Below are 24,050 nucleotides of genomic sequence, written 5' to 3' on the forward strand. Positions count from 1 at the left end.
AGGGCCTTTATAAAAGTTTGATTCTAACTTCACATTTTAAAATGCATATTATGCTGGGTGCATGGCTCACACCGATAATTGCAGCAACTCAGGAGGCTAAGGCAGGAGGATCACCAAATTCAAGCCAGCCTGAGCAAGATCCTGTGTCAAAATGAAAATAAGTAAATAAGTAAATAAGTAAATAAATAAATTAATTAATTAATCGGGCTGGGGAGCATCTCAGCAGTAGAGTGCCTCTGGGTTCAATCTCCAGTACCCCCCCCAAAAAAACCCCTATTTTAAACCTGTCCTAAAAAATAGACATTAACAATTGTTTACAACACAGCATGCATCCTCCAGTGTGCCACGCGGGAGATGTCAACTGTTGAAGACCCTCAGTGTGTCCTTTTGCTGCCAGGGCTGTTCAGCTCCACAGAGACTTCTGGAGAGTCTCTTGGTGCCTTGGAAACAGGGCTGTTTAAAAACTGAAGAACATGATACTATTTCTAAGTCGTTAGCTGGATCAAATCGAGATTTCTCTATTGTGTGCAACCAAAGCAAACGGAAATAAATTATTTGGGGTTGATGCAGGTAAGTTGCCATCCATAACCTTAGATTTTAAATGCTTTCTATTTACTAAAATAGTTTCAATATTCTTACTGATTTGCTTTAAAAACTATTTAAACTCATAAAATATATTAATACTTTATATCTATTTTGTATAGTGAGGATTCCATGGAAAATTTGGTTTCCTAAACTTGAAAGCTACCTGTGGAGCAGGGTGCCAGGATGATGGAATGGGACTGGAGACAAACCCTGCCTCTGTTCCTTCCTGGCCACACAGCCTCGGATGCCACTTTCCCTCTGAGCCTGCAGGGCTCATCCACAAAATGGAGTTAATCACACCTGCTTAATGGGGGATTTTTAAAAAATAAATTTTCAGTTGTAGATGGACATGATAACTTTATTTATTTATTTGTTTTTATGTGGAGCTGAGGATCAAACACAGTGCCTCACGTGTGCTAGCCAAGCCCTCTACCACTGAGTCACAATCCCAGCCCTTAATGGGGGGATTTTGATCCCATGAGATTATGGATGAGACCCCCTTTTCTCCCATCCCTTTTTTACACCCTCCTCCCTCAATCATGAACAGGTCTCATTGAATCATCTAGACCTGCTTATGATCAAAGAGTATATGTGGGTCACACACAGCTGGGCCCTGCAGCCAAGGGCCAAGGCTGAACCAACTGGAGCCTTAACTATCATCAGCACCCTCCTCTGTAATCCAGCTCACTTCCTGCAGAATCAAAACTTGGGATCCTTAAGAGTTAAGCACAGGGCTGGGGAGATAGCTCAGCTGGTAGAGTGCTTGCCTCAAAAGCATAAGGCCCTGAGTTTGATCCCCAGTACCGCAAAAAAAAAAAAAAAAAAAAAAAAAAAAGAGTTAAGCACAGCAAGGCACAGAGATTGTATGGCTGTAAACACAGTGCCTCTGGAGGCTGAGGCAGGAGGATGGAAAGTTTGAGACTGGCCTGGGAAATTTAGCCAGACCCCCCCCCCCCCAAAATAAAAAGTAAAAAGGACTAGAGATAAAGCTCAGTGGTAGAGCGCCCCATGCATGGAGTGCTCTGGGCCTGGGTATGAGATTGGGAGGGTGTCTCAGTGTGAGCTGACGTTTTCTTCACACAGCACTTGATAATTTTTCCACTTGCCTGCTAAAGCTCTTCAGTGGTTGCTCTAGTCGGCCCGGATTCAAGCTTCTTTGGTGAAGAAGCCTGTGGAATTCGGGCTCCCTGGCAGCTGGTATTTCCCCCTCCCTGAGAAGTGCCTTCCTTTTCCATCAGCACAAAGCAGACAGACTCAAGGAGCTGGCGTTTCCTGTCACCATCTCACCTGGTACCCCTGTAAGTTGCAGAGTGCTTTACAAATACTTTTCTTGGCCCCGGAAGTGGAAGGAAGTTTGTGGAGAAGCTGTTCTTAATTTCTCACTTGCTGGAAAATTACCCCAAACAGAAGGAGGCACGGAAACTGCAAATTCCATTTCATTACTGAGCAGAAGCTACCAGAGCCCTCAGACTAAGTGAGAAACATTCCTAGGGGACAAAGCATTTAAAACTATTTTTATTTATTTTGTGGTGCTGGGGATTATACCCAGGGTCTCCTGCATACTAGGCAAGGGCTCTACCACTGAGCTGCATCTCCAGCTCAACTCTTTATTTTTTAAAGGTCACCCCAATTCATCCCCTATACTCTGAATCAATGGACCCCAAAGGGGACTGAAAGAGCCAGGCAGGAACTTTGCAGCTGAATATAAGGATTCAGTTGGCCTTGGGCAAGGTCTAAACTTGCAAAGCAACTTTAAAGGAATCCAAACTGTGAACCTCAATGCCTTCTTTTTTTTTTGGTATGGGGATTGAACCCAGAGGCATTCAACCACTGAGCCACATCCCCAGCCCTTTTTTGTACTTTAATATTTAGAGACAGGGTCTCACTGAGTTGCTTAGGGCCTCGCTAAGTTGCTGAGGCTGGCTTTGAACTTGGGATCCTCCTGTCTCAGCCTCCTGAGCCGCTGGGATTACAGGTGTGTGCCACTGGGTCCTGCTACCTTTTTTGTTTGTTTTTGGTACTGAGGATGAGACCCAGGGCCTGGTGCATGCTAGGCAAGCACTCTACCACTAAGTTACATCCTCAGTCCTCTGATTGGCTATCTTAAGATAATATTGCTTAGTTTTTTTGGACATTATAGGTTAAAAAGGGGGGGCGGGGCATGCAGGCAAGAATTCTGTCCCTGCCAGAAGTGGTTAGCTAGAGTCTAGTTACGGACATGAGACACTTGTTTGGAAGGAAGTTTTGGCAACCCTTCTAACTTGCAGGCAGAGGAAATGTGCCCCATTTTCCACCACAGGCGGTCCAGCCAACAGCACCAGGAGGAGGAAACTCTCTTCTGTATCTGCAGGTTTATCCCTAAATGCTACGGAAATAGCAGCTGCCAGGGCAAGGAGAATACAGAATGCAGTCTTAAAACTCTTGCGTAAGATGGATATTAAAATCATAACCTAATAAGGCAAAGACTAGATAATTCTGATACTTGCTGCGGATGCAGCTTGCACACACAGCAGGATATGTTGCCACTTGGCCATTTTATTAGTCAGCCTAGGGAGAGTAAGGTGGGGTGACACAGCAACTCTCCAGACCTGTTAGCCACAGACTCTGGCCAGGGCAAATGATAAGGAACACTTCACATTTCCCACCGCCATGTGGCGTACAGAACCATACACACAACCAGTCTCATGTCACCTTCACATCCCTGTTATAATCCCCTCTCACAGATACTGAAAGCTGAGACTCAGAGGATCAATGACTCGCCCAATGCCAAGGTGCCAGAACCAGACCTGACAGTAGGCTTTCCATGGAAGTTTCCCTTCCCCGTGGGCTCTCAAATAGACACATTCTTCACAGGCCACTGCTCACCAGCATCTTCCAAGCCTGGTTGTGTAGGTGAGAAGGCAGAGAAGTGGTGGGTAAATCATCTTTGACAGCCCTCCTGGGTGGGAAGCGAGGAAGTGTTTCTTTGTCCATGGGACTGATCCCTGGCTGCCCTACTGAAGTGGGGGAGCTGGTGCCAACAAACAATGGAAACTGGGTAATGATTTTGAAGCCAAACTAATGGAAGTGGTGCCACAGACCTTCCACTGTGGAAAGAAATATCAGACTTCTCAAAAAAGTTTTTGTTGCAAAATATCCACCCTGTAATGAAGAAAACAGGATTAACTTACTGTATACAGGAGAGGAATCGCTGGGGGGTCGCATGGGAAAGCAGGCTGCGCTTGGGACAGGAAGAGTAGGGAAGGGAAAGATAAGAGGGTAGAAACTCAGAATACGAGGAGATTCCAAGTATGGTGTGCATATTCAGAGAGGGTGCCACCACAGATGGGCAGGCCAGCACCTGGCTGGTGACCGCTTCCATCTCCTCTTGTGCATTGCTTCCTTAGATCACCAGGGAAGGGGTACATCTCTACCTGCCTCTTCACCAGGAGGAAGGCAGTCACTGGGAGGGGAGCCCAAGGTTCCTGGGCTTGCTAATTCTTTCCTGTAGCCCCTTCTGTTTTCTGTCAGCAATAGGGAAAGACATTCTAGCAAATGACATCCAGTAATGCTTTAATTAACTGCAGTATTTTGTGCTCCAATGTGCACCAAGAAATCACTTCCAGATGGGCAAAATGAAAGATATTTACACAAAAAAGTAATTCCTTTATTTTAAAGCAATTTAGGTCTCCCAAAGGTGTAGAACTCTGAGGGTCCAAGAGGCTATTTTGATGAATACTAGGATGGGACTGGAAAATTTTATTTAATATATAAAATGCAATGGTATTCCTTACATCTGCATGCATTTTCATGAGTCCATGTTTCCAAGGCTAGTGCTTAAAAGGCCCAGTGCAGTGAGTTCTAACCATTTTATTTTTAGGAATCTGACTTGGAGTAGACAAAAAGTGTGGAACACTTGCCTTCACCTTCAAGCGAGCTAGTTATTTTGAGACTTTTCTTCCTAGGGAGAGGAATTAGATTTCCAGCTGTTCACTTCTGGCATTTCCCCTAGTATTCTGTAAACAGGGAACCAAGCTTCCTTGTCCAACAGCAACTCAGGAGGAGCCGTGGAACATCCCCCGCATCAGGCAGCAGCCTTGGACCTGCTCTCCTGCCCCGTCTGCCCTTCACTGTTAACGTTGCTCTTGGCATCTCTGCTCTCACTCCTGTTTGATCTATACCATGGCACTACCTGACACATGAGAGAACAAGAACCCTCTGTGGGTGCTGGGCAGAGTCTTGGGTACTGGCTGTTTGTTCTGCCAGAGAGGAAGGTTTTTATTTTTGCTTTTCAGCACTAGGGATTGAACCCAGAGCCTCACACACACTAGGCACCACAAGAGAGGAAGGAGTGGCATTAGCTTTAGCTTCAGAACTTAACTTGGAGATCAAAACATCCCTGCCCTTTGTGACTCCTGTTTCAGGGGTGTAGTCCAAACAGAACTTTCTCCAGCCTGGCACCTCTAAGCCAGCTCTCTAGAAAGCCTGTCCATAATAAGAGTAACAGTGAATTCTTTATCGATTTATAAATCGTCAATATTTATTTTAAACACAAGGAGACTTCAAAGTTGTTTTTATTTTTTGTTTTTAAAGAGGCTAGAGAGCTGTGTGCAGTGGTGCACACCTGCAATCCCAGCGGCTTGGGAGGCGGATGCAGGAGGATTGAAAGTTCAAAGCCAGCCTCAGCAACTTCATGAGGCCCTGTTTCAACATAAAAAATGAAAAGATCTGGGATGTGGCTCAGTGGTTAAGCACCTCTGGTTTCAATCTTGGGTGCCTTAAAAAAGTATCTGAGGTTAACTGAATTATAGTTATTGGATGCTGCTTTCATCAATGGCTACTCATTTATATATGTTATTTTGAAGTAACAATAATAAGTAAAGCTTCTGTTTGGGGCTTGGTCATCAAAGAGGAAGACTCCTCATCAGTGTTGAATGAGAGTGCAGCTCCTGGCACCCCTGACTACCAACACGAGTTTGAAATGAAAGCTGCTGGCTATAAGCAAAGATCGCTGTACTGCAGTTACACTCAGAGAACCACAAAAATATACATTTATGCAAATGGGCTACAGGAACCCTGTAGCAAATTTTTGTGTATTGCAATGGTTCTTAGAAAAGAATAAACCTCCCATAGTCAGCCATCTATATCTGTGGATACCACAACTGTGGATTCAACCAAAAGTGGATCAGAAGTATTTGGAAAAAACAAAACAAAACTGTGCCTACATGAAATAAGTACAGACCTTTTTCTTGTCATTATTCCCCAAACAATCCAGTACAATTATTTGTGTAGCGTTTCTATCATGTTAGATATATAAGTGGTCTATAGATAATTTAAAGTGTACAGCAGGAGGTGTTTAGAGTATAGGCAAAGGCTATGGCGTGTTATATGAGGGGACTCAAGCATCTGCAGATTTTTATATCCACGGGGGTGGGGAGTTCTGGAACCAATCCTCCGTGGATATTGATAGACAAATGTAATCACCTATGGAGCGTTTAAGACTACACGCCAGGCCCTCTGCAGACCTACTGACTCAAAATCTCCAGGCATCTACATTTTTTAAAAGGGCCCCAGGTGATTCTGGTGCATGTCCCCAGGTGAGAAACATGCTGTCTCTCCAGGCTGCACTCCCCGTATTCAGTCCCCATCAATGAGACACTGAACATAACTCCAACTGACAAATGTTGACTCCTTGGGGATTTCTGACAATGTAATAAATCAGGAAAGCAACTTCCCTGGCGGTGACCACCAACTGGGAAAACAGCAGCTTGACATCTCAATGCCATTATGGAGATGTCCAGAAAAATGACTCCTCATGAATGAACTAAAAAGAGAAGTGTGGATCTGTAAACATTGAGAGTGACAAGAACCAGGTGCAGGAGTGCACTGGCTTTCCCAGCCTCCCTAGGTCGATGACAGACGGTTGAATTGGCTGTGCTGTTTGGAGACTAGCCCACCACCCCTTCTTTCAATTAGTGCATATAACCTTACCAGAGCACCATGATAGCACAGAGGAATCCCGCTAAGGCCGAGCCTCCCAACCCCCTCCCCGATCCTCCTGCACGTCTCTAATCTTGAATCTCTTCCTAACAGAGCTCCACTAACAGTCATATCTCTTCACCACTTATTTTCTTCTTAGAGATTTCAATACATAAGAGTTCTACTGACTAGCAAGAACAGGCTGGAAGTTGATAAAAGAAATGAGGCTCTGGGGCTGGGGGTGTGGCTCAGAGGTAGAGCATGCCTTACCCAGCATGCCTGAGGCCTTGGGTTCCATCTCCAGCACAGGGCAGAGGTGGGGTTTCAAAGTTGGAACTGATGGGTGGGGTCAGAGGGAGGGAGGGAAATAGTGTGGAGTGGTATACTGGGAAAACAAGATGGAGACAAACAGCCAATGTTTCTCACTAGCTTTTCAAACCTTAAAGTTTTCTACTGTATGGCTGTCACAAGTTTTACAGATTTTCAGAAAACTTCCTCTGTCCTGAACACTCAGTTCTGAGCACTATGGGATAATCTAATTTGATCTTGAGGCCTCACACACGCTTCATCTATAGAGAACTCTACCTTCTACCTCAGGGCTCTCCCCAGCTGGGGTCACCCTCAGGTTGTGGTCGTGGTTAAATAAGCCTTGGTCTCAAGTGAACCAAGAGAATTAAGGTGACTACCTGGTACAATACCTGCCTCCTGGATGCAGGATGATGCCAGGGGACTGCAGTGGCTCTATGGAGCAATTTTCTGCAAAGCTCTGCTGCCCAGAGCCAGTAGGTGAACAGGAAGAGCAGTCTGGACTCAAGCTGTTTTCTGGGCCAGGCCAGATCTGAGCCTGGAGAGTAAGGTCAATTTTCTGTTCCTGGTATCTAAGGACCCAGGTTCTCTCTCTCTCTCTTTTTGTTTTTAAATATTTTTAGTTGTCCATGGACCTTTATTTTATTCATTTATATGCAGTGCTGAGAATTAAACCCAGTGCTTTATACATGCCAGGCAAGTGCTCTACCACTGAGCCACACCAGGTTCTCTCTTGTTAATACACGGTGTTGTGCACACTGAACACCATCTTTATTGTTTCAGATGACTCTGGAAAGTACTCTGGGTTTGAAAGTGAATGAGCATGAGGACATCAGATAGTACAGGTTATCTATTCCCTCCTACAGTTCATCTGCAGAAAAAAACTAGAAAAGGTTTTCCAAGAGAACTTTCTGGTTTCCTTACATAGAAGGCAATTGCTTCCCCAAAAGTCAGGAACAGAGAGGGAATAAAGAAAGAGAAAATAATCTCACATAACACAGTGCCAAGCAGGATCCACTTATTATTTTTGGCAGTGCAGGATATTGAACCCAGGGCCTTGCACTTGCCAGGCAAGTGTTCTACCACTGAGCTGCACCCCACACCCGAGAACCCGCTATGGCAGATCTGGGTCGGTCTCCACAACAGGTCAGCAGCCCCAGTCTGGTTTGTTTCCAAGGCTTGGTTCATACAGCCCTCCAGAGTGAAAGACACAGAAGGCTCTTCTCTTCTGGAGACTAACAAGAAATGAGAACACAGGGAAACTTGGCCATGTCATAGAAGGTACCAGGAAACTGTGATTTACATGGAAAAGTGCACATGCTTCCACTGTCCTCATAAAGGCTAGTACTGAATCCTGCGTCTGGCACTCCATTCACTCAGCCAATCCCAGGAACACTCTTAGCCTTCTGGCTGCAGAGGTGACCTCCAATAGTAGCAGACAGGGGAAGGAGCAAGATCCAGGCTTCCTCATCCAAGTTGCTGGACAGGCATGTGGCAAGGAATAGGGCCCAGGTGTCGGAGGGTATGACTGTCATGGTGAAGCTACAAGAGCCAATGACAACTCAACCTTCAAGGGCAGCCTGGAAACAGCAACTGAAGCACAGGGACCTTTCACCCACTGCTGCCTCCGTGTCAGCAATGAGAGATAATCTAAACCGCCTTTTTATAACCCAGCCCTTACTCAGCTTCTCCCACTGGGACAGGAATTAATACAGGGCATGGGAAAGACACAGTAGCAACCTCAATGTCCAGAAGACTCAAGACTGAGGATCTGAGAGTCACTGGTGGGGGACGGGTACAGGGGCACTCAGGGCTTCCAGGAACTGGGTTTGGTGCCCCTTGTGAGACTGCTCCTACAGTCTCTTCTTAATTAGTTTCTCCAGCTTGCGGATGCGAGATGATTCCTGTTCTGGTGTAGGAGCCATCAGGGACAAGGAGCTGGAGCCTTCTGCCCCTGAGGGCGGGGTGGGGAGTCTCTGGCGCAGGAGTTCCAGCATGTTGCTCTGCTCACTTCTCTTCAGCCCCTGAGGGTGAGAGAGAGAGGAGAGTGAGTGGTCAGGAGGCGGCCCTGCAATGGCCCAGAGAGAAAGTCTGCAGTTAGTGTGGTCTCTACAATCAGCATAATTATTCCAGGCTGAGGACAAAAGCTTTCTTCAGGGAGATTAGCAGCCTTCAGTAGTACCCTGGGAGAAAGTACAGGAAGAAAAAATGGGGTAGGAGAGAAAGAAAGGGTGAAGAGAGAAGAAAGGACAGGCAAAGACGGAGGAAGGATGATCCTTCTGCTCCCTCCATTCTGTCCTCTGCTGAGCATCAGCTCCCAGTGCAGGGAGCTGAAGCCTACACGCCCAGGACTGCCCTCCAGGAATCTGGGTTGCATGGTGGGGTTAGCAACATGGATTTTTTTTTTGGGGGGTGGGTACTGGAGATCCAACCTACAAGTGCTCTATCACCAACTTACATCCCCAGTCCCTTTTTATTTTTTTGAGATAGCGTCTCTCTAAATTTCTGAGGCTGGCATTAAACTTGTGATCCGCCTACCTCAGCCTCCCCAGTTGCTGGGATTATAGGCGTACCCCACCACTCTGGGTTCACAACATGCATTTTGAGGCAGCTCCTCAGTAACCCATATTCCACCCTGCAGAGTAAGAAGGATGAGTGGGGTGGACAAGAAAATTCACTGTGCTCACCTTCATGTCTAGTATCTTCTGGAAGGTTTCTGTGTTGCAGTCCGTAAGGAGTTTGATGTAGTTGTCTACAAACACCACCAATGGTTCATGGGGGGCCATCACTACCTACCAAGGGAAGTGACAAAAGCAGGACCTTAAGGAAAACTCACAGGTATGGCACAAGGATCACCTCTCCTCTCTTGGACAGCTGACCATGAAAAGGGTAAGATTCCCTTGAGCAGCAGTGACCCCAAATTCAGAAATACCCTGATGGTCTATTTCACCTTCACATTCAATGAGCAATGTTTCCCAAGTTGCTAAACCACAAATCACAAATACTGTTTGCATTGTTTTTTTTTTTTTTTTTTGATGGTGCTGGGGATGGAACCCAGGGCCTCGTGTATGACATGCAAGTGCTCTACCACTGGACCACATCTGCAGTCCCTTAGATTGCTTTTTAATGTGCAGATTCTGGGTCTGTTCTCTGTGTAGTCTAATTCAGTGCACCTGGGAAGGAGATTTTTTGTTTTTTAAATAGGGACCATTTGGGAAACAGTGTCAAAGGTCTCCTGTTGGAAGCATTTCATGGGCACCGGTGCCTGTTCCTTCTGTCCATTTTTTTTTTTTGGTACCAGGGACTGAACCCAGGGGCATTTTACCACTGAGCCACATCCCTAGCCCTTTTTATTTTGAGACAGGGCCTCGATAACTTGATAAGATCCTTAGGGCCTAAGTTTCTGAGACTGGCCTTGAGCTTGTGATCCTTCTGCCTAAGCCTCCTGAGTCACTGGGATTACAGGGGTGTGCCATACCCCGCTCCTTCTGTCTGTTCTGGAGAACCAGGCAACAAAAGGAACTGATGTGAGTGGATCTTCTCAAAAACAGAAATCCCAAAGCTGCCTCACTCTTTGGAAGACCTAAAATCTGGACCTTCATTTAACCACATTCATTTAAACTACCAGTTAATACACAAACAGATGGCGTTGCAACCCTCAGATTCATTTCCATTTGGTTTTGGAAAGCAGCATCTGATTTTCTTCCCCCAGTACAATAATTTTGTTTTGAATTCCTAAGAATGTACCAGAGCAGTGAGGAGCATCTCCCTCAGAAGTCCTCTGCAGATCATTCCCAAACTGTATGTTCTCCCTGCAGAGAGAACACCAGCTGGAGAAGAAATCCATCAGGCTGCTTCCAGTTTCCTCAGGCCGTGGCTCAAGGCTTGTGTGGGGCCCCTGCCTGGTCCCATGGTGTCTGTGGGCTGCTGCTACTTTTTTCTCCTGCCATCATTTGAGTTATTCTGTTTGAGAAGTGGGCCTGAAGAGCCTACAGGCCCTGGACTTTGAGACCTTATCAGGATAGTTCTACTTGTTCTCTAGCCTCTGCCCTTTTCTCACGGTATAGGTGGAAATCAGGGAGATGTTAGAGATACTCTTGGCAGCATCACCTCAAGTACAATATCTTGTTAAGTAATGCTTTAAAAAAATTTGTTGATTAGATTCAGTTACTATAACATCTGTTCAGAGTTCATTTAAAGGCACAAAGTACAGAAAGCCAAAAAGGCTTATGTAGGAGGGGAGGATAACCGATAGCTAGGCCTATGAGATAGCCTAGGTTATGAGAAGCAAAGGGATTCCTGACTTAAACAACGGATTCACAGCGACAACTCCACTTAACTCCCAGTCTTGGCCAAATCTTATTACAAGAGAATCTCATGACAACAAAAAATTCCTTTGTCAGAAAGAATTACTGGTCCCCAAGTAACTGTCCACTGACTTCAAATAATATCTGATGAGGCCAAAATTTAGTCCAAACAAAGGCTGCAGATGATCATTTGGGACTGGTGGAGGAGATAGGCCCTATGCTAGGCTTTCAAAACCAGAATCCCCCCAGAATATGGGATCAAAATATATAACCAGTTGCTTAAAACAGAATCCCCGAGGAAGACACAACCATTACCTTGAGGATCATCTCAGCCCGGGTCATGCCTTTCACAACAATCTTAGTGTAACTGGCAGGGGCTTTCCTCACCACCTGTGAGCCAATGGAAGGGAGATCGAGCAGGACCATCTTCAGGGAGTGGGTGTCCAGCAGGAGCTGTGGGGCGAAGCAGTGTGTTACCAGCCACTTCATACAGACATAACACCTAATGAATTCATGCCGATTAACCACATTTTCCTGATTATATACGTAATACACTCTCATTGCATAAAATTTGGAAAATAAACAGAACTACAGAAAATATTTTTAATTCCCTTTACCCATGGAAAACAAGAAACCACAGTTAAATGTGGTATAATTCCTGCTGTTCAGTTTGTGTACATAAAACTAAATCAGAACCATACTCTGTGGGTGTGTATATATATGTGTGTACAGTTTTATAACCTGTTTTTTTTTCCACTTAATATATAAAGGTTTTGCATTCTATTCCCATTTTGGCAGTCTGAAAAAAATCATGAAGCTGGTCTTAGTGGCACATGCCTATAATCCCAACTACTTGGAGGTTGAAGCAGGAGGATCTCAAGATTGAAGCCAGCCTCAGCAACTTAGTGAGACCCTGTCACAAAATAAAAAAGGGCTGGGGATATAGCTATATAGCTTAGTGGTAGAGTGCTTACCTAACGTGTGTGAGGCCCTGGGTTCAATACCCAGTACTGAAAAAAAAAAATCATGATTTTTTAATGGCTATACAATACTCTGTAGGGGGTGTATGTGTGTGTGTTTGTGTACATTTGAGATATTACACCATTCTATTTAATTTGCTCCTAGATTTTCATCATTAATAACAAATGGTGCAGTGGACAACCTTGTACACGTATTCTGGGTGCATCAATGGCAGTCTTTGGGACAGGCCAAAGCAATGCAGACACATCTGAATTGCTTTCCAAATGAAGAATATGTATTTAACACCTGCTAGCAGCACAGGCTCCCTCATTAGCACTGAAAACTTTCGTAAATATCTTGCTTATTCATTAGGCAAAAAATGCTAATTTGCTATTGCTGTATTTAGATTTTTTTCTAGATGCTAGTGAGGATGTAGGAGATTTAACCAAATTTAAACAAATCTTGGCAAAAAGACTTTTCCTATTTGTTCTGGATGCTAATTTTCTGGAAGGATCTTAACTTTTCTGTCTATCAGTGGCTAGGAATGATGATAGGAATGTTTTATCATTTAGTCTTCATCCTGTTTTTTTTGTACTGGGAACTGAACCCAGGGTCTTAAGCATGGCAGGCCAATGCTCTACTATATCACTAGCATTTTAAAATTTTTATTTTGAGACATGGTCACACCAAGTTGCAGAGGCTGCTCTTGGACTTTTGATCCTCTTGCCTCAGTCCCCAGAGTAGCAGGGATTATAGGTGTGAGCCACTGGGCCCAGCTGCTCATCACATTTAGTCTTCATGAGGCCCTGTCTTTATGAAAGTAGTTATTCTCATTTTATAGATGAGAACATCAATGTTCCAGTTATTTAATAACTTGCTAAGACAAACTAATTAACAAGAGACACTATTGACTTAATGGCTATGGTGATTATAATTTTGACAATGGTAAAAAAGTCTGGGGAAGACATCAATGTTTTATCTCGAACAACTTAGATGGCACAGAGGTGCACACCTGTAATCCATGCTATTTGGGAGTTTGAGGCAGGAGGATTGCAAGTTCTAGAACAGCCTGAGCAACTTAGCAAGACTGTCTCAAAAAAGAAAAAGAAAAAATGATACAAACCAGGAGAGGTTAAATGCAATATTGACAAAGGAGACAGAACACATAAAATTCCTATAGATCAAGAAGAAAAAGACTGGGATTCGGTATAGCTCAGTGTTATAGTGCATGCTCCACATGAGTGAGGCCCTAAATTCAATTTCCAGCACAAAAAAAGAAAGAAAGAAAGAATGAAAAGATCAATGAGGCAAAGAATATGAACAGCTAATTCAGATAAGAGGAAATGCAAATGCCCAAAAAGCATTGTTTTATTAGTATTTGGTAAATGTAAATTTAAACTATAAATACATGTCATTCATGACTATCAACAAGTAAAAATTAAAAAGTTTGATTAAAAAATTTTAGGGTTGGGGTGTAGCTCATTGGTAGAGGGTTTGCCTAGCATGCATAAGGCACTGGGTTTGATCCCTAGGACCATTAAAAAAAAAAAATGTTGAAATGGATGTGGTATTAAAACTCAACTTAAGGTGACTATATTAATTAATTTAAGCACTTAGGAGGAAACTAAGTAATATTTTCTTGATTGAAGATACATATAAACTATCAGAGCATTTTTACTTATATCCTTTTAGAGAACTTCTTAACCATGTAAAAAAATATTCTCTTCACCCCCTGTTTGCAAAAGATTGGAAACAAATAATTTAAGTGTCCATAAAAAAAGAATGAATAAACAAATGGTGGCATATTTATGCAATGGAATATGATGCTGAAGTTAAAATGAGTGAACACAAATGACATATATCAACATGAATTAAACTCAAAAAACAATGAATTGGGTAAAATAAGCAAGAGGGGAAATGACATGTATGGTACGATTTATATAAAGCTTAGAAATAAGCAAAATAAAATCACATATCATTTATGAATATACACACATAAAACATACCAAAACACTTATGGGAACAGAAAAATCAAAATGAGAGTGGTGTTTACCTCTGGGCACTGACAGAGGATGATGGCAGGGTGGAATCCACAGGAGGCTTCCTGTGACTTTACATTAAAATGTAATGACTTACTTTACATTAAAAAAAGATGTAAAGCAAAAGCAGGAACATGTCACAGATTTTACTGAGATCTTTACATTATTTCCTATACTTTTATTAACAGGAAAAAAAAAATATATATATATATATATATATATATTTTAGGTATGCCATTTGACGCCTGGCAACTCTGTCTTCTATACAGCAAATTTTAAAAGCCTTGTCAAAGTCAAAGTCAAAGTCCTGTCTTAGCATTTATTTATTGGTAGGGAAAATAACGCCCAATGATTATATTTTAAAACATATGAGGATACTTTCTATTTTTTCTACTTTTTACTTTCCAAAAATACATACATAAATAATTGTATAGTCTTAAGTGACAAGATGAGTTTTTTTTTAATTAAAAAATTTTTTTAGTTGTAGATGGACACAATACCTTTGTTTATTTTTACATGGTGCTGAGGATTGAACCCAGTGCCTCACACGTGCTTAGCAAGCATTCTACCACTGAGCTAAAACCCCAGCCCCACAAAATGAGTTTTGAATGAACCAGAAATAATTCTATTTTTAGGAGTGATGTACTGAGGATTAAACCCAGGGGCACCTAATCACTGAGACACAGCCCTACCCTTATTTAGTTACTTATATATTTATTTTGAGACAGAGTTTCACTAAATTGATGACGCTGGCCTCAAGTTTGTGACCCTCCTGCGCCAGTTTCCCAAGTCACTGAGATTACAGGTGTCCATCACCATGTCTGGCACAAGACATTTTCATTTCCTGGTCAGTGACAATAAAATTATGACTTTACCAGACAGCTGAAGAGATGAAAACCTGGATCTCAGGTTTTAGAGAAGTATATAGTCAGAAAAGACAGGAACTAATGTAATAGATTTAGCAGCTGCCTGTGGGAAGTGAAGATAAAAGGTCCCTTTTATCATGAAAATCTGCCCCAGGCTTCACCTTTGAAAACAGCTAATAGTTCATCTCTTTAGGCCTGAGGCATGCAAGGCTGTTGCCGAATTTGTTTTTTTTTTTTGTTTTGTTTTTTTGGGTGCTGGCTATCGAACCCAAGGCCTTGTGCTTACAAGGCAAGCACTCTACCGACTGAGCTTTCTCCAGCCCCTGTTGCCGAATTTGTTTGCACCTCAGAGATAGTTTTTGGGGTGATGCTGCTGGATGCTGCTGATGAGCTGCTGAGGTGCAATGTTGGTCAGAGTGCTGTGCCTGCAAAAGTGTATCACCCAGCAATGGAAGTCACTGAGGGCCCCAGGATTTGATCCCCAGCTCTACAAAGAGCCTCACTTCTTGTTTTGTTTTGGTTTCTGGTACTGGGGATTGAACCCAGGGGTACTTAACCACTGAGCCACACCCCCAGTCCCTATTTATATTTTATTTTATTTTGAGACACGGTCCTGCCAAGTTGCTTAAGGCTTCTCTAAATTGCTGATGCTGGCCTCCAATCTGTGATCCTCCTGCCTCAGCCTCCTGAGTTGCTGGGATTACAGGATGCACCATCCAGCCCAGCGAGTCTCACTTCTTAAACAGTTTCTTGAAACTCTTGGGGACACTATAGCTACCACTAGGGATGAGAGTCTTAAGCAGGCAAGCTAAAGACACACTCCTAGATGGCAAGGAAACATATATGTGCTGCAAAGTTCTTCAGTGAGGTGGCACAGGGAGATTAGGTTAAGATATCAAGAATGGAAGGACCACGGTGGGGACGACGTATCTTGCTTCTTGTCTCTTTCATCTTTGTTACATTTTTTTTTTTTTTTTTTTTTCAGTGCTGGGTTTGATCAAACCCCAGGGCTGGGAGCTGCCAGTTCCCTTTCTTTCTTTCTTTCTTTCTTTCTTTTTTTTTTGGGGGGGGGGGGCGGGGAGGGTGGGTACCGGGGATTAAACCAGGGGCACTTAACCACTGAGCCACATCCCCAGCCCTATTTTGTATTTTATTTAGAGACAGGGTCTCACTGAGTTGCTTAGTGCCTCGCCTTTGCTGAGGCTGGCTTTGAACTCCTGATCCTCCTCCCTCAGCTTCCCAAGCTGTGGGATTATAGGTGTGTGCCAAAGCACTCGGCTCTAGTCCCCTTTCTTAATTAAAATTTAGGTATAACATACAGTATATTTAGGTTTTACATACAGTTAAGTTCGCAAACACTAAGCATACAGCTCAATAAGTGTTTACATATGCACACACTCTATTGCCTGTTTGAAGATACAAGATGTTTCTGACATCCCTGAAGGCTCCTTTATTCTCTTTTTTGGTCAATGCTCTTCTTTGCTCCCAACAAAGGTAACCACTCTTCTACCCTCAGTCACCATAGATTGGTTTGCTACTCATCAACCTACTATGCACATTCTTGTACATATTTTTGGTGGTCATAACCCCTCACTTCTCCAGGTGGAAAGAAAGTGCTCAAGAGAACGGCTGGCTCACTGGGCAGGCGTGTTAGTTACAGCAGAGACTGCCAACTAGTGTTCCAATGTGGTTATGCCAATTGCCATTCCTGCCAGCATGCATCCAAGTTCCAGTTGCTTTACATCCTAATTAATACTTGGTTTTGTCAATCTTTTTAAAATTTTAGCCATTTTGATATCAGTGTGATTTAGGTACTTTTCCCTGGTGATTAAGGTATTTTTTGGATATCCTTTTTTCTCTCTTTTGAAGTACAAATTCAAGGTCTTTTTTCACTTTTCTGCTGGTTGATTATCCCCCCCCCCTTTTTTAGAGGTTTTAAAAAGTATATCTTTAGAATATGAATATTTTCTCTGTGACTTACTTTTCAACTTTCAATGGTATCTTTTGATAAAGAAGAAGTTCTTAATTTTAAGAACTCCAAATAACCTGTACTTTTTCTTTGAATCTTTTGCCTAAGGAATCTTTCCCTAACTCAGGGTCATCAAGGTATTATTTTATGTCTTCTTCCAAAAGCTTTTTTTTTGGGGGTCCTGGGGATTGAACCCAGGGCCTTGTGCATGCAAGGCAAGCACGCCACCAATTGAGGTATCTCCTCAGCCCTCCAGAAGCTTTATTACCTTACTTTTTACTTTCAGAGCCACAACCAATCTGGAATTTATTTTTTAAGAATTGAGGTATAATGTGTCATAAGATTTGCTCTTTTAAAGTGTACAAGTTATTGTTTCTAAAAGTATATTCACAAGGTAACACAATCATCGCCATTTCCTAGTTCGAGAACATTTCATTGCTCCACAAAGAAATGTTGTACCCAATTAGGAGCCACTCCTTATTTCTTCTTCTCCCTTAGTCAATCATTAATTTACTGTTTGTTTTATGGATTTTCCTATTTTGGATATTTCACATAAAAGGAATTATATATACGTGGACTTTTGTGTCTCACTTCATTTAATGTAATGTTTTCAAGGTTCATCCATGTTACAGATTAAATGAATCCTTTGTTCTTTTTAATGGTTGAGTACATTTCCATCATATAATTATACAATATTTTGTTTATCCATTCATCAGTTGATGAACATTTGCATTGTTTCTACTTTTCGATTATGAATAATGCTACTATGAACCTTTGTGCACGAGTTTCTGTGTGAACATATTTTTTTCAATTCTTTTGGGTATATGCCTAGTAATGGAACTGCTGGTTATATGGTAATTCTATGTTCACCTTTTTGAGAGACTGCCAAACTGTTTTCTGAAATGGCTGTACAGGATTCTAATTTCACAAGCCTCACTGAAATTGATTTCTGTGTATGGTGTGTGGGAAAGGTCAAGATAAATTTTTTTCAAACATGAATATTTAATTATCCAGCACTACTTTTTGAAAAAACCATCCCTTCTAAACTTAACTCTGCCAGTTTTGTTATAAATCTGCTGGCCTATTTATCCCTGGTGCCAGGATCACACTGCCCTAATTACAATAGCATTGAAGTAAGTCTGTATTCTGAGGTGTAAGTTATCTGTTTTTTGTTAAGATTATTTTACCTGCTTTTGGTCTTTTGCATTTTCACATAACTTTTAGAATCAGTTTATCAATTTATACACTATACCCAAAACACATACACACATATGTAAAACACTAATGGGATTCTAATTGGGATTGTGCTTTACCTATAGATTAATTTTGGAAGTACTGACATTTTTCACATTGTCTTAAAAAAATTTTTTTTAGTTGTCAATGGATCTTTTATTTTTATTTATTTATATACGGTGCTGAGTATTAAACCCAGAGCCTTACACATGCCAGGCAAGTGCTCTACCACTGAGCCCCAACCCCAGCTCCCATTAAGTCTTTCAATTGATGAACATGAGCTGTTCCATTCTGTTATTTTAAGGTATTCTTTAATGTTTCTTAATATTGTGATTGAATTATTCTAAGGTATTTAATGCTTTCTGATGCTATTGTAAATTTTTTTCATTATTTTTCCTTTTTATCGGTCTTGAACTTGATTCTCTTTCCTCACTTTCCCAAGAGCTGGGGTTATGGGTACATGCCACTGTACCTGGCTACAAATGGTTTCATTTAAAAATTTCATTTCTAAATTGTGGCTGATATATAGATGTATATTTTTAATATTGGTCTAATATCCAGAAACTTTGCTAAATTTATATTCTAATAGTTTATTTGTAATTCTTTTAGGTATAATCATCACAATCATATTCTTTGTAAAAAATGAAAAGTTTTGTTTCTTTTTCATAATTCATATGCTTCTCTTTCTTTGAGAAATTTTATTTTAGCCACATGTGAAGGCACCTGCTATAATCCCAATTACACTTGGGAGGCTGAGGCAGGAAGATCACAAGCTGGAGGCCAGCCTGGGCAATAGCAAGACCCTGTCTAAAAAAAAAAAATAAGGGCTGGGGATGTAGCTTAGTGGTAGAGTACCTCTATGTTCAGTTCTTAGGACTGCTTATTTTTTTTTTTCTTTTTCATTTTCTTTTTTATTTTATTGTCCTAGCTAGGACTTGAAAAGCAATGTGGGATAGAAATGATCATAGCAAAAACTTGTCTTATTTGTAATCTCAAGAAAGAGAAAAGCTTTCTATATCTGGCCAATAAGTGTGATGTTTATTGTAACTTTTTCCAATTATTGGTTCATTCATTTTACATGCTTGTTCAGTGCTGGTGGGTCCTTCCACTTCTAAGGTTGTGAACTCTTCTGGGGTTGGCTGGGCCTGCCTTCTAGCTGTGTGTAGCACAATGGGAGGGCCCTTTTGACAGGGTGACAGCAGAAGAATGGAGCTCTCAATGGGAAAGACTATCTCACAGGTAACAAGATAGGTTAAAGCTTAGTGAAACAGAGGAAATGGAGGACTTCGTGAGTAGGTAAGAGCTTTAGAAGGCGCTTTAGAACAAAAAGTGCTGTGTAAAAGGGGGAGCACAGACACACAGAGATGAAGGAGATAGCCCAGTTTTTCTGAACATACATTCTCAAATCAAAAAATCTGGAAGAAGGGGGCTGGGGCCACAGCTCAGTGGCAAAGGGCTTGCCCTGTTTGCACCAGGCCTTGGGTTAGATTCCCAGCACCACAAGGGAAAATAAAAATAAGAAAGGAAAGTAAAGAAAGGGAGAAAAGAGAAGAGATGAGATGGAAGGAAGCTAGTTTAATTTCAGAAATTTTTTTATTGATTCCTAAAATAAAATCTTACTTTGGATTACTTTGGATTACATGGGTATATGTGGGGGTGAGACACTATTTATTTTAAGCCTTGTTATTATGGAGAATTTCAAACATATCTAAAGGAAACAGTGGTGTCATGAGGCCTTATGTGCCCGGTACCCAACTTCAACAACCAAAAACATTCTTTCACTGAAGTGGCTAATCCAGTGGCATTTAACTAGGGCTAATTGTTCTTCCCACTCCCACTGTGAACAGCTGGTAACATCTGGAGACACTTTTGGTTGTCACACCTGAGAACTCTCACTGGCATCTAGTGGCTGAGAAATCCCGCTATATTCACCCCCTACCACTTGCTCATTTTTTTTTTTTCTTGAGGTAAAGTGAACATACGTTGAAATGTATAATTCTTAACTCTGTAATTCTGACAAATGTCTCATGCATCCTAGATATGTTCTCATAAGTTTTCATTTATATCCATTATCAGATTCAACAATTTCCCTTCTATTTCTACTATGATAAAATTTTTTATTATTAAATGGATAATTAATTTTATCAATTCACTTTTTTTCTTTTTAAATCTTTTTTTGGTACTAAGGATTGAACCCAAGGATACTTTAACACTGAGCAATATCCCCAGCTCTTTTTGTTTTTTATTTTGAGTCAGGATCTCACTCAGTTGCTTAGGGCCTTGCTGAGTTGCTGAGGCTAGCCTTGAACTTGTAATCCTCCTGTCTCAGCCTCCCCAAATGCTGGGATTACAGGCATGTACCACAACGCTCAGTTCCATTTCATTTTTAAGGCTTACTTAAAAATACCCTGCCACCTTTTCAGGATTTACCTAAAAGAAGTGTGCCTGAGAACAACCATGCTACTTTCTAATTTTTCCAACTGCTATGCTATATATATATTCCTGATTCTTTCTTTCCCTCTCTGTAGTATTTGTACTTAAAAACAAAAACAAACCAAAAAACCCTTCATATCTGCTTTACACATTTTTTTTTCAGACGGCTTTGAATTAGGTGAATTTAAAAAGTCAACATGGTCAAAATATGGTATATACATGTAATGAAATATTATTTGGCCTTAAGGAAGAAATTTTTGACACATGGTACAATGTGGAAGAACTGTGAAGAAATTAAAACCAGCCAGACAGAAAAGAACAAATACTGTCTGATTCTACCTGTATGAGATACTTAAAGTAGTCAATTCATAGAGACAAAGTAGAATGTGACTGCCAGGGCTGGGGACAGGAGAGGATGGGGAGTAGATGATGAATGGGTACAGATGTTCAGTTTGGAAAGAGGAAACAGGTCCAGAGGCGATGATGGTGACCGATGCACAGCAATGTGTATACACTTCTAGCCACTAAGCATACACTTAAAAATGGTTAACATGAGTTGGGCAGGTGATGTCTCCTGTAAACTCAATGACTCAGGAGGCTGAGGCAGGAGGATTGCAAGTTCAAGGCCAGCCTCAGCAACTTAGAGATGCCCTAAGCTACTGAGTGAGACCCTGTCTTAAAAATAAAAAATAAAAATAAAAAAGGGCCGGGGAGTAGCTTAGTGTAAAAGTGTCCCTGGATTCAATTCCCAGTCCCAAGAAAAAACAATAGTTAAAATGGTGAATTTTGTGTTATAGATCACAAATTTTTAAAAGTTGATATGGTATGTAAAGATAATACAAAGGAAAAGGAAACAACTTAATAGACACAAAGTGTATTGCTCAGAGTATTTTAGACTACACAATATGATAGATCTAGAAGTGGATTTTTTTTTTTTTTTTTTTTTTTTGTGGTACTGAGGATTGAACCCAGGGCCTTGTGTTTGCAAGGCAAGCACTCTACCAACTGAGCTAAATCCCCAGCCCTAGAAGTGGATTTTGAGAGCGCCGGGTTCAGTGTTCTTATTTAAACAGGAAGAAACAGCTCAGAGCAGGAAAGCAACTGTTTGTGACCATAGGGACCTTTAACAGCAGAGAGGATTGGACCTCACATCTCTTTTCCCTATACCATACTTAGTGCTTTCTCTTAGTTTAGGCATTCCATTTCTGCTGTGTGTTCAGTTATAGATGGCTATGGTTGTAAAACTAATTAATGACCCTGCAAATCCCACAAGCTTCTCCGAAAATTACAAACTAGCAAGAAGCATTATAAATACCAGTATGGTTCAAGTCCATGTGCCCTTTCAATTCTGCTCAAGAGAACTCTGGGGCCCAAAAATAAATAACTCACTTTATATAGTACTCAAGACATGAATAAAGAACAAAAAATCATCATCTTCCCATTTTTGGTATTAATAATGAAGAATAACCTATATTTAGGAGCTAGCACCTTTGTGGCAAAGCAGACACAGCTGAGATTAGGCTAAATCTTATCTTTAATCTCACAGCTTTTGTTAAAGCTTGGATTTTAGTCACTCCATGACTTGAGGCAGAATCTGTTTCGGTCCATGAACATCTCTTTGTTCACTTCTTGATTCCTATGATCCTGCTGCCGCAGTGAATCAGCCTCCAGCAACAGGACAGCTTGGCTTTCAAAGCCTGATACTCAGAGCAGGCTTGGACCCAACTAGATCTGAACTTCACCTGGGAATCCTTCAAGGGCCACACTGCTCTTGTAGTCTCTCAGGCTGGACCTGTGGAGATTCCACTTCGTGTTTGCCTGGGTTCTGCTGAAGTAAAACTCTAGTTTCAGCAGATGGTTTTCTCATCCACACCTCAGAGTAGAAGTAAACACTGGCCAAACTGATATTTTTCTCCAGATACTAGGTTTGGATCTGAGCTGACTATCCTAATATTCTTTTAAAGAAGAGAAAGTCTGAGGAAAATTGATGTAATATTGGTTTTATGTGATAATGTGAAAATATCATGGTTATGAGACACTAAGCCAGTTGCAAGGCCTGGGCAAAGCTATAAACTCATGAGAACATGTTCCCGAGGGTCAGCTCTCTGTTTAGTGGCTTCACCAGGTTTGCAGAGAGAAACAGAATGGCCCAGAACTCTACAGCTTCTCCCAGACACACAATCACTCCGTATCCTCTCTGATCACACACAGTGAGGTGAACAGAATGAATCGCCATTAAACATGTGCTAATGAAATTGCAGAGAGCATGTAAGGGCATCATTCTGCTGCTTCCGACAGAGAGAATGAGCTCTGTGCTTATGACTGCAGAGGTCAAGAATTTCAGGGTGCTGAACTGCTGCAGTCAGGCCCAGCCAGCATCTGAATCTGCACAACCTCCCAGGAAGTTTTCTGAGATAACACTTTTGACTCTGGCTAAAGCTGGTCAGCCAGCCTACCAGTAGCAAGCAATGACTAGATATTTCTATATAGGCTGCATGTGAAAGAGGTATTAGGGAAGATGGGCAATGAAAACAGAGACAAGGTCATGTCCCTGGTCTGAGGAAGCTGAAAATCACTAAAAGCTTGCATTTAGTGTGGGCTGACCATGTGCCAGACTGGTCCTAAGCACACTATGTGCATTGTCTTGGTGAAACCTCATATCAGGTGGCACTGATTACTCTTATTTTATAGTTGAGGAAAGCGAAGTGGTTCCAGGTTAAATAATTTGGTCTAAGGACTAATAGTTGCTGTGTTGCAGAAACAAGATTCAGCCTATGATCTTTGTGATTCTAGAGCTCCCAATGTGAATGCTCACATCACATTGCCCCTTAATAACCCAAACTGATGTTTGCTCACACTGCACTTTTCTGATTCAAGAGATCTTGTTATGCACAGACATTACACCTGACTTTGAATCTCATGAGAGAACAAAATGCATGATGGCACATGCTAACTGAGAGGCATGACTGGGACCAGTACAGCAGAGTGGACAGTGTGAGGATAAGTCACTGAGCTATGAGAGATGGATCCTCTGCCACTCTGACTCATTTGTGCAAGGACAGGATTTATGGAAATGTCTTGAATTACATAATCTTCTTACATGTTTTCTAAGAGTTTGTAGATAAAATGCCTAGAGAGGATTTATCTTATTGAATATGTGAATCATTTTTGATTAGCATATGCACAGTTTGCATTTAAGTGGTATTTTGAAAGAATTAGGGGCTGAAGCCAGGCACAGTGGGACACACCCATAATCCCAGTGACTCAGGAGTCTGAGGCAGGAGGATATCAAATTCGAGGCCAGCTGGTTTCAAAATAAAAAATAAAAAGTTAGGGAGAGAGGGGCTGCAGTTGTAGCTCAGTGGTAGAGTGCTTGCCTAGCATGTGTGAGGCA

The 24,050-nt window shown here is 41.8% G+C and overlaps 1 protein-coding gene across 3 annotated transcripts in view; it reads right to left on the reverse strand.

The window, feature by feature from the left end:
- Nucleotides 1-4,128: 4,128 nt before the first annotated feature.
- The window catches only part of Vps53 (VPS53 subunit of GARP complex), a 157,127-nt gene continuing 137,205 nt past the window's right edge, over nucleotides 4,129-24,050 (reverse strand). For 2 of the 3 annotated variants that reach the window (XM_047547064.1, XM_047547063.1), the window contains exons 20-22: nucleotides 11,472-11,609; nucleotides 9,537-9,641; nucleotides 4,129-8,873 (exon numbers count right to left, since the gene is read on the reverse strand). In XM_047547064.1, the coding sequence (XP_047403020.1) occupies nucleotides 8,703-8,873; nucleotides 9,537-9,641; nucleotides 11,472-11,609 (414 nt within the window). In that variant the 3' untranslated portion in view covers nucleotides 4,129-8,702. The remainder of the gene's footprint in view (nucleotides 8,874-9,536; nucleotides 9,642-11,471; nucleotides 11,610-24,050) is intronic. The other variant, XM_047547062.1, reaches the window with a different exon arrangement.

Source organism: Sciurus carolinensis, chromosome 3, assembly GCF_902686445.1.
Source record: "Sciurus carolinensis chromosome 3, mSciCar1.2, whole genome shotgun sequence".
NCBI classification, from domain to species: domain Eukaryota; kingdom Metazoa; phylum Chordata; class Mammalia; order Rodentia; family Sciuridae; genus Sciurus; species Sciurus carolinensis.